The sequence below is a fragment of the Schistosoma haematobium genome, chromosome 7 (genome assembly GCF_000699445.3).
Source record: "Schistosoma haematobium chromosome 7, whole genome shotgun sequence".
Lineage (NCBI taxonomy): Eukaryota > Metazoa > Platyhelminthes > Trematoda > Strigeidida > Schistosomatidae > Schistosoma > Schistosoma haematobium.
In genome coordinates, this window is record NC_067202.1 from 4908651 (window position 1) to 4920963 (window position 12313).

General features: G+C 34.0%; 1 protein-coding gene across 1 annotated transcript in view; it reads right to left on the bottom strand.

The window, feature by feature from the left end:
- The window catches only part of MS3_00011166 (uncharacterized protein), a gene marked incomplete at both ends in the record, with an annotated part of 49024 nt that overhangs the window by 12797 nt on the left and 23914 nt on the right, over nucleotides 1-12313 (bottom strand). Inside the window, 2 exons of the mRNA XM_051219576.1 lie at nucleotides 1555-1894; nucleotides 9222-10041. Coding sequence (XP_051064275.1) covers nucleotides 1555-1894; nucleotides 9222-10041 — 1160 coding nt within the window. The remainder of the gene's footprint in view (nucleotides 1-1554; nucleotides 1895-9221; nucleotides 10042-12313) is intronic.

Genomic DNA, 12313 nt, shown 5'->3' on the forward strand with positions numbered 1-12313 from the left:
TATATACTGATCTAAATAAATAGTCCACTTTGAGACTAGATTCTAGAATTCAATGATTATGTTTCTACAACTGATCAGTTGAAATCCTAAGCATCAACCAATACAAAAATGAAATAAATTTCACCCTATTGCATAAACCGGTGGTTACTCAGACTCAATAGCTTTGTAAATAGTGAAATGGAATTTGAAACGAACGGTACTGTTTTTAAATCCTGAAGTGGGCATCAACTCTGTGATGTGAGTACATCCAACTGATGAGCCTCAAATAACACGAAACGCACTTCCTAGATTCCACTATTAGTCGTCATCATCTCATATCTTATACTAAATATATTTAGTACGAAAGAAAGTATATATATATATATATATATATATATATATATATATATATATATATATATATATATCATACGGAATTCCTATGATGGATTAAACTGCAAAATCTCACATGGAGAACAATTGACAGACTCGTTCAAGGTAAAGACCGGTGTTAGGCAAGGTTGCTTACTTTGACCCTTTCTCTTTCTCCCGGTGATCGACTGGATCATCAAGACGTCAACATCCGAGGGGAAGCATGAGATACATTGGACAGCTATGATGCAGCTGGACGACCTAGATCTCTCAGATGACCTGGCCCTTCTATCGCAAACGAAACAACAAATGTGGGGAGAAGACGACCAGTATAGCAACAGCCTCAGCAACAGTAGGTCTCAACATACACAAAGAGAAAAGCAAGATTCTCCCATACAACACAGCATGCAACAATCGAATTACACTTGACGAAGAGGACTTGAAAGGTGTGAAAACCCTTACATAACTAGGGGGCATGATTTATGAACACGGTGGATCCGATGTAGATGTGAAGGCGCAGACCAGCAAACCGAGAACTGTATATCTATAAATGAAGAACATCTGGAACTAAACACAACGGTTTGTCAACCAACACCAAATTCAGAATTTCCAATACAAATATCAAAACAGTCCTATTGTATGGGATGGAAACTTGGAGAACTACGAAAGCCACTATCCAGAACATACAAGTGTTTGCTAACAGTTGTCTATGAAGAATACTTCGGATCCATTGGTCAGACATTATCAGCAACAACCTAATGTAGGAGAGAACAAATCAAATTCCAGTGGAGGGAGAAATCAGAAAGAAGCGATGGAAGTGGATAGAACACACAGTGATGAAAGCATCCAAGTGTGTCACAAACCAAGCCCTTATTTGGAATGCTCAAGGTCAAACGAGAAGAGGAAGACGTAAGAACACATTACACTGAGAAATGGATACAGATATTAGAAGAATGAACAAGAATCAGATAGACCCGGAAAGGAAGGCATAGGGCAGAGTGAGTTGGAGAATGTTGGTTAGCGGCCTATGCTCCATTGGGAATAACAGGCGTAAGTAAGTGAGTAAATAATAGATGTACACAGTAAACTACAACTCACCATTAGGTATCTCTTTAATTAATTCATATATAATTTGATAATTTTCATTTGTTTCATAATTTGTTTTTACTATAATACTAAATAATTGTTGATGAATTTGTATACCTTTCATTAAAATTAAACAAATACTTGATTTAGCTTCCATATATACAGGATTCAATATAATTGGATAAATTAGTTTCGATAGTGATAAATGATCATAGTAACTAAATATTGATTTTTTATTAGAATTTTTTTGTATATCATTAAAATAATTACAATTTATATCATGGATAATGAATTGATTTATTATTTGTATATGAGAAATATTCAATAAGGAATGTAGATCATTGAATGTATGAATAATTTCAAAATGTATAGTTTGTATTGTTGTTAATGATGGTAAACCATAATCGGAACATTCAATAAGTAAATATAAATCAGTGATTTTATCAGGATCAAATATCTATGATGTAAATTAAAAACAAAAAAAAGAGAGATTTATTGTTTTGTTAAAGGAATAACCAAATGGAATTACTTGGACAACCGTTTCGTTTTAGTATGAGATTCGAACAGAGGATCTGTCGATCTCGTACACGAATGCTCAATCGATAAATGTTAACTCAGTAGTGTATGAGACTGATTGATCCTGGTTTTGAGTGCAGTTAGTGAGGGTGGAGAGGTTAATTTCCTTTATATCTAATTTTAACGAATGTTAATTGAGTATTTAATGCAGGCTAAATCTCTTAGTAGGATTAAGAATTTATTTGAGATTATTTAAGAGCCTGAACACCAGTTATAGAGATAGTTTATTAATAAAGATTAGTAAAATCCGCAAGCGTACAGGAAGCAAACACACAGGGAAACCAAGTGAGAGAGAGTGTGTGTGAGAGAGAGAGAATGTTAGAATCCATATATATTTATGAGTGTTAATGGGTTGTGGATAAATTATTGATTGTCTGTGTGTTACAACCAATCGGAGAATAGATTAAAGATTGAGTGACTGATTGATTCAACAACTGATATACAGAACACTGTAACTAACGATGGATGACAGTAATTAGGAGATCGAGAAACACTTGATAAGAAATAAGAAAATGGTAATCAAGTAACTAAGTGTACTATAACAGTCGACAAGTACCCTAGAACACATAAATATAAACACACACTATCAAATAACATCAAAGATCATCATGGAATTATGTTATTTCTTAACAAAATTTGGATAGTATCAGAAGGGGTTTTGTGGAGATTGTAGTAATTTCAATAGTTGAGATCATGAGTCAATTAAAGCTAGACCACCATGGAAAACCTGGAAGCGCTGGATGCCGGCTAAGTGATCTAGTTGGTTAAGCACCTGACTCGAGACTGATAGGTCCTGGGTTCGGATCCCGTGAGGCAGGTTCGCAGATGCGCACTGCTGAAGAGTCCCACAATAGGACGAAACGGCCGTCCAGTGCTTCCAGATTTTCCATGGTGGTCTAGCTTTAATTGACTCATGATCTCAACTATTGAAAAGTTGGATAAGCTGAAATCTTTATAGAGATGATTGAAACTTGGTCTTTTTTTTCGTCTTTTTGATTGAGGTCATGAATCGATTGATATTAGAACACTATTGAAAATCTGGAATCACTGGATGGTCATTGAGCTCTATAATGGAACTCTTCAGTAGTGTTCATCTATAAAGTAAATGGCATTAACACTAAAATACCACTGATATTATTCTGTAACCATTTAATTTCTCCAACCTCTATTTATTATTAATACAGATTAATGAGAAATAAATGCTTAGGTATAAAGTTTCTAAGTATTTTCGATTTCATATATGATCTCAGATTGCTAAAATCAGGCATTTAATGTAAGGAAATCAATCGATTTATAAAACGATTAGAAAAGTTGATATACTCTAACAAATCACAAGTTACCAATAATTGTAGTATATGAATTGCACAAGCAGGTGGTTATCAGGACTCGGTATCTAAGTCTATAACGTGATGGGATTTGAAGCAAATGGTATTGGGTTCGAGCCTCGGAGTGAATACCAACTTCGAGGTGCATGTACATTCAACTGACGAGTCCCGTATAGGATGAAACGTACGTCCTGTATTCCACTGCTATCCACCATCCACCTTTGCTTATAATGTAATATACAGTATTTACTATGAAAATAGTTGAATTAAATCTCAGTAACCGCGTTAAATAACATTAAAATCAAGAATGATTTAATCTTACAGATATATACCATGTTAGTTAGACATTAAGTAAGAGTACGTGTTTATTATGTTTCATCGAACCACTGATAAGTGTCGTTTATCCGTATGTACCGTTCTGACTAACTCATCTTCTTCAAATCTCCACACATGCACTCATGTTGTAAAATATAAACAAACAGCTTAGGAAACACTTAGAAACTAACAAACAATCAATAGATTATAATTTTTCAAAGTTAGACATTTACTATCGGTGAAATCAAAGATATGTATTCTATCCTAAATAGCACTAATCCACCAGATATATCTGCAACCAGTTTTGATATTTATACATAAACGTAAACATGACACCTATCTTGACAAATACTCAACACACATAACGACTGATTTACCAAGTCAAAGTCATCAGTGCTTTATGTAACAGATATATACTTAGAATAAATAGTGATGTCAAAGTAATCCACTCACACAGTAACCGTATATTTAAATAGAAATGGATCAATGACAGTCATTAACCATGAATAGGTAACCCAAATATTCAAGCTGTCCGACTTGTTACATAATAACAATATCAAAACAGGAAATATAGTTGGTTTACAGTGATGTAGTTTTTTTGTTAAACATAGTTATTAGTTTGTATAAAAGGAACACTAATTATATGAATTAGGCCTCATCATACACAAGGGAAAACCAAGGTCCTCAAATACAACATGGAGAACAGCAATCCAATCACTCTTGATAGTGAAACTCTGGAAGATGTAGAATCCTTCACAAATCTGGGAAGCATCATCGATGAACAAGGAGGTTCAGATGTAGACGTAAAGGCGAGGATTGGCAAAGCAAGGGTTGCATTCCTACAATTGAAGAACATATGGAACTCAAAACGACTTTCAACCAATATCAAGCTTACAATCTTCAATACGAACGTCAAAACAGTTCTACTGTATTCAGCTGAATCTTCCAGAACTACTACAACCATCACCAAGAATGTACAAGTATTTATAAATAGCTGTCTACGCAAGATACTCAACATCCATTCGCCGGATATCATCAGTAACAGCCTACTGTGGGAGAGAACAGACCAGTTTCCAGCTGATAAGGAAATTAGGAAAAGACGATAGAAATGGTTAGGACATACATTAAGGAAATCACCAAACTGCATCACGAGGCAAGCCCTAACTTGGAATCCTGAAGAGAAGCGGAAAACAGGAAGGTCAAAGAACATATTACGTCGGGAAATAGAATCAGATATGAAAAGGATGAATAGGAACTGGAAGGAGCTGGAAAGGATTGCCCAGGACAGGGTTGGATGGAGAATGCTGGTGAGCCGCCTATGCTCCTTCACAAGGAGTAACAGGCGTAAGTAAAGTAAGTAAGTAAAAGTATAGTTAGAAAGATATATTTATTCCATTTCCTAAAGCAATCAAAAGTTTACGATTCTATTTTTTATATGCATTGGGAATCAGTTTTAACAAGCTGTCATCTATCAATTGATTGGTCGAGTAGTCTTGTAAAAAGAAGAAAAAAACAATAGAGAAGATCAAAATATGAATGACGGTGAATGTTTCAATACTAACACAATACTGTTCAAGATTAAAATGGTGTATTTAAGATCAACTAGTTGATAAAAATAACTAAACTCTAGTTTGTAAGTAGTTTTGTGGTGTGAGTTACTTATATCCGTATAAGTAGTACATAACGGAGGTCAGGCATATAACGTATTTCAATAGAAGATCGATGAGGAAACAGCGGAAACGGAACGCAATTTGTATGAAAAGGTATGAACGGTAAAATCTGAGACAATGGACTGACATTCTCAAAAGGAACAGTGAAGTTTGAGACAATGGATTGATATTTTGCAAATTAACTATTTACCATATGGTTCTCAGATTTTATTGAGATGCTCTATAATTTTGTGCTCAAATACAGTCGATTGTCCGCACTCGTATTGTCGTATACTACATTTGACATCGCTGCCAACCAGGAATGTGGAGACTGCTGTTCTGTGAACGCCGTTGAGGGGCTAGGGCTGAGGTGCCGGTTGGGACAGTCTGGTGACGGGCGACGTTTTCTGGTTGGGCGGCGTCCGCTGTAGCGGGTGCTGTCGACGGAGAGAAGCGGTGGGACGTGAGGATGCTGGGCGGATGTCGGATGCGGATGGCTCGTGAAGTCGCTGGAGCATGGGCGTTGAACGCCCCAGGTGCCGGGAGGATGTCGGATGCTGATGCCCCGGCAGGTCGACGGAGCTATGGACGTCATCGCGCCACAGACTCGACGTTTTGACGGAGAGAGTGACACAGACTGCAGAGAAGAAGATATTGGCAGGGCAAACAGAACCACCGCAAGAACGCATGCTTTAAAGGGGAGACGAGTGTGGTATGGGTTACTTATATCCATATAGGTAGTGCACAACGGTGGTCAGGCATAAAATGTATTTCAGTAGAAGATCGATAAAGAAACAACGGAAACGGGACGTAATTTGTATGAAAAGGCATGAACGGTCAAATCTGAGACAATGTATCGATATTTACAAAGGAACAGTGAAGTTTGAGACGATGGATTGATAATTCACAAATTAATGATTTACTATATGGTTCTCAGATTTTATTGAGATACTCTGTAATTTTGTGCTCAAATACATTCGATTGTCCACACTCGTGTTCTTATTCACTACAGGTTTTGTACCTTCGTTCGGTTTAATGAAGCTCAGTTAAAACTATATTTTAAATCCATTACTTATGTTAAAAAAAAGTCTCGAAAAATGTCACAGATAAACTCAAATGAAACAGACAAATATTCATGTAAAGGTATATATTTCACATAACTAGCAACATACTAGATGAATGAGTTACTAAAAGAAATATATTAATCTGACTATTACTAATGTTGTTCTATATAGTAGAGATCTTTCGAACATTGATTTAGTTAAAGCGGAGAACTTCAACAAAGAAACTTGTATCTTTGTAATACAGCTCATACATACAGTTAATTGTATTCACTTTTCAACTAAGTAAAGTGTAAAAAATATGACGAAAAATGGATGGTGGCTAATAGTGCAATCTAGGATACACTCCACTTTGCCCTATTTGGGACTTGTCAATTGGATATACCTACATCCCATAGTTAATATTCACTCGGGGACTCGAACCCAATGCCATTTGTTTTAAATGCCACTATATCATCCAGTAAGTTACTGAGTTCAAGTAGCCACTAGCTTGTGCAATAACTTGGTTATATAATATGTAAACTACTAATGTTAACTTATTGTATCACTGTGTAATGCTATCATTGATAACAATACATATATTTGAATTTACCAGTCAATTACATGAAATAAAACAGTTCTAGTCGACATATTCAAGACTCATTGTTTCGTATGTTGCGTTTTGTAATGCAAGCGATTGTGATTAAATACAATCTTACAAGCAAGTGTTTGACAGGCTATGAATATGTTGGCTACACTGTTATTCTATTTAGTTGGTTTCAAAAATGATGAACGATAATACAACATTGATTACTCGTTGATGTTTATCAAGTACAAATCTTTCATTGCTCAAAGACTATGATCTCAGTGTGAGTAGTTTTATGGCAAGGTGAATTGTTGTCAGATAATGTGATACATGTATTTAATTCTTTCAGGGAGCATCAGCATAGCAACAAAACAAGGTTCAAGATTACTAATCAATTATCGTTAACTATTCAGTCTTTTGTGAGAATAATCTGTTCTTTATGTATTATTATGGTTTATAATTAATTGAGTGATCAATATAACACACAGAATTTAAGTTGTATGTAAATGTATTGAATTGACACAAATAGATGCTATTTTACTCAGTATTCATATTTTGGTCACCAGATACGTTCTGACTAATGTGGTGTTAAGCCCCCTCCCCAACTGATTGTGCTTTTGACGTTATCAACTATTGAAATTTAGATTCACAGTTACTGGTTTCCATGGTCTGCAATCACGCCAGTCTTTTTTTTTTCTTTAGATTTTCGATATTTGTCAATCAATTTCTATGAGTAGCAATTGTCTCTTAGACATTTTTCGACGTTTATCAATTCTTCTTCCAGTTTGACTGTGGTACATATTCTTTCTGTTGTGTAAAACTAGTGCTTTGACCAACTCTTTCTCGTAATTGATTGGGTAAAACTATTGAAATTCCGGTAAAGACGGATATTGAACTATTGAACTATTTTATTATATTTTATCATTTTTACTAGGAAAAAGACCTATTCTATTGATCAGCTGTCTAAGCTTCTAACTTCATTGCAACTGGGTAGATTAGATCTAACAACAACAATTCAATCTCGTCTATAAATATCACTCGGCTATATCTTATCATCATATTATATTTAGGAGACCAAGAAAATTGTTCGAAAAATGCCCAAAAGTAATCTCAAAACGCTGTGAAATATTTTTGTCTAATCAGCATTGAATAGAAGTATCTAAGTTACTTCCATTGAGAACCTGGAAGCACTGGACGGCCGTTTTGTCCCATTGTGGGACTGCTTGGCATTGCGCATCCATGATCTCGCTCGCGGGATTCGAACCCAGAGCATTCGATCTAGCGCGCGAACACTTAAGCTCTAAACCACTGAGTCCCACAATAGGACGAAAATGCCGTCTCGTGCTTCAAGTTATTGAATGGTCGTCTAACATCAATCGGTTCATGATCTCAATCAAAAACTTGATGATCTCCACAACCCCTATACTGATAACTATCTCAAATACATCTAGAAAGTCAAGAATCACGTGTCACATTTTTGAACGAATGATTACCTACCCTACTACTACGTTTAAAACTTACTTACATACGCCTGTTACTTCTCGTAGAGGAGCATAGGCCACCCACCACAACTCACCATCCAACCCTGTCTTGAGCAATCCTTTCCAGCTCTTTCCAGTTGTTATTCACCCTTTTCATATCTGATTCTATTTCCCGATGTAATATGTTGTTTGACCTTCCTGTTTTCCGTTTCCTTTCAGGATTCCAAGTTAGCGCTTGCTTCGTGATGCAGTTTGATGATTTCCGCAATGTATGTCTTTTCTTAATTTCCTTCTTAGATCCAAGCTGGTTTATTCTCTCCCACAGAAGGCTGTTGCTGATAGTATCCGGTCAATAGATGTTGGGTATCTTGTGTAGACAACTATTTATAAATACTTGTACCTTCTTGATGATGATTGTTGTAGTTCTCCAAGTTTCAGCTCCGTACAGTAAGACTGTATTGACGTTCGTATTAAAGATTCTCACTTTGATATTGGTTGACAGACAGTTGTTTTGAGTTCCATATGTTCTTCAATTGTAACAATACATTATGTCTGAAAGCGTTCAAGAAACATCTAGAAACCTAAGATCATTTGAAATGCAACAAATACCCTCAATATTCTGTACATAACTTTCATTTAGAGTAAAGCATTCTTGCCATATTTCACATCTTTACCCTCATATTCAAGTTGTCATGTAAAGTTAGCTTGGGTGTTATGAGTAGAACTTAAGCAACCGTTTCAATTTTTATGTTTTTTTTTAATCAAAAACAACATGAAAAATCACTACCTAGTTACCAACCATTTAAACTTACCATATTAGTTCTTAATTGATAATTATTGTGATTTGAAAATGAATCTATATTACTATTATTAGTAGTCGTAGTAACCGGTATTCCATCTTGTTTCCTTCCTGTTTTACTTTCTTCTATTGATTTTTTTATAATTTTTTCATTCAATAATGAATTAAATTGAATTTTTTTCTTATTTTCTTTATATTCTTGTTGATCATCATTAAATGGATTCATGAAATGAAATGGCTCCAATAAAATAAATGATTGTTTATCATTTCTATAATAATTACGATCAATATAATTGTTGCTATGCTGATATATTTTTGAATAAATCAATAATTGATTTTTAATTAAACACTGAACTGTACCATTTTCATTTAAATCTGGATCATTTATTATTAAAATATTAATAATTGTATTTATAGGTTGATTACCAATCATTTTAGTATGAATAGAATAATTATTTAATTGATTAATAATAGAACTCATATTGATTGATTGATTATCATCATCGATAAATTGCCAAATTTTATTGATTAATTGATTATTGATTTTAATCATATGATTATTATGATTATGATTATTGGATTGGTTAATCGGATACCATGGTGATTGTTTGAATTTAGATTGTTGAAATGTTTTTGTTTCATCAATTAAATGTATCATTGGATAATTATCATTAATATCTAATATTTTTATTCTAATAAATAAATTAGAACTACGTTGTGGTATACCTTGATCATATGCTGTAATCATTAATTGATGTAAACCATTTGATAAAGGTGATTTTTCACGATCTAATGATTCTTTTATTATTAATTCACCAGTTGTAGAATTAAGTCTAAAAAACTAAGAAACAAAAGAAAAGAGGGGTGGTTGGTTGGTTGTATGAAGTGTATGAAGTGTTCATAATCCTATGACTATTGAATTATTAAGTCTATGAAATTGGAGAACGTTTTAAAGCATGACTTATTGTAATGAGTTAGTTTAACTAATATATATAGGACATTCATAACTATATTCTCAAGTCAACCATATTAAAAGTGTTCACAAGCTCATAAAATCAAATATCTTCTAGTACACATGGTAACTGTTCTATTTTTCAATGATGTAATACAGAATACAAAATGAACAATATGAATGTGATAATAATGAAATCTTAAAAGATTACATCATGAAATGTTAGCAGGATATAGATTGAATTGCACTGGTGTACGCTGATTGGCTAATTCTTATCCCATTCACGTTAGTCGATACTTGGAAAACACTTTCGAAACTTCTTATGTCAAAACTAAAAATATGTTAATGTTTTTTTCCTATTGTGTTTCATACTTCCATATCACCTTGTTATTTGAAATGTAGCGTTTTCCTGTTCAACCGTGTTCTGATTTGGGGACTTATCGAGTACACTGGTGTCCGAGTATACCTAGCAATAGGAATAGACGGGTTGTAATAAGAGAGAATTATTACATGAAATTATTATGTATTTTATATAATGAGGCTTAACAAAACTATTTGACCTTATTCAAGACAAATAAACTTGTACATGATTAAAGATGTCGATAGTCTTTGTCAGAATAAATCAACTATTTGTTGTGTTCGGTCGTCGCAATTGTTGTGCCGGAAAAAACACTGATCACTTATACTCGGAATGAAGGACCTCGGCAATTCCCACGATGCGAAAGTAAGAACAAAAAGACTGCTTTAATTGATGATTTATTAACCCCAAAACACTATGACGACGATGAATCAAAATAGTCTAAAATAGGCTGGTTTATATATTGATTGTACACCCATTTTGATTAATAATTAGGATGAAATCACATACTCAGTTATAACAAATCACTTACTGAGCATAGTTCATGTCAATGGGATACAAGAATATCTCGTATATTCTACAGAAGAAAATATCATACTGGGAAAACAAATCAAATACTACACTGAATGATCCTCATATTGAATGAAAACGGATGTTGAATGTTGAATAAAACTCATAATGAGTAAATCAATCGAAAATTGACTTTTCTTTCCATCATATCAAGCAATAATTAATCTACTGGGTACAACTCGGGTCCTAACACTATTATCATTACACAAGTTGAAATCATGAGTCAATTGAAGCTAGACCACTATGGAATACCCGGAAGCACTGGACGGCCGTTTCTCCTGGTATGGGACTCCTCATTAGTTAAATAACTGATATCGATTAATGAAAGGTTTTTATTGTTCATATCATAAGTTAACTATAATTGTACAATCATTAATATATATCATGAAGTAATGTACGACTATTTCGTTCGTATATGAAACGTTTAAGTAACACTCATTCACAAATCATCTAGACTTCACAATGAGCTCTTAACTTTTAAACAACTAATACCAATGGTATATAGGATACTTTCTAATCCCCATAGATCAATCATGATGTTAAAGACCTTCGAAGTACTTCATCAGTGAGTACTTAACTATTCCCATCTATAAAGATTATTGATTTCATAGTTCGTATCACATCAATTTTCTGACATGCAGGTACATCCAGCTGACGAGTCCCAAATAGGACGAAACGCACGTCAAACTGGATTCCACTGCTAGCCACTATCCATCATTGCTTACAAATAGCTTGTGAATTAAAGTAATATCAAGGCATACGCACAGTATGCACATATACCAATAACAGACTGATCAATTGCAATGTTAAACCTCAATGGGAAGATACAAGCCAAACAATACCAAGGTATATAGGATACTTTCTAATCCCCATAGATCAATCATGATGTTAAAAACCTTCGAAGTACTTCATTAGTGAGTACTTAGCTATTCCCAGTTATAAAGATTATTGATTTCATAGTTCGTATCACAGATTGTCTTTATTTAATAAACCAGTGAAAGTACTGTAAAACTAAATCGTTCTCATATGGTTTTTCTTATTATTCGTTAACATGCAAACTAAGAAAAAGGTAATCAATTTAAGCTGTTTTGCTTTTTTTTAAATCTTTCCTACTATTTGGTAGACTAATGATCATTTATTTTCTGATTATCTTCCTTCCGTGTAAATAAAACCACGGTTGCCTTAGATTTTTTTTTTCAGTTCCATCATTTCAGAACAACAAACA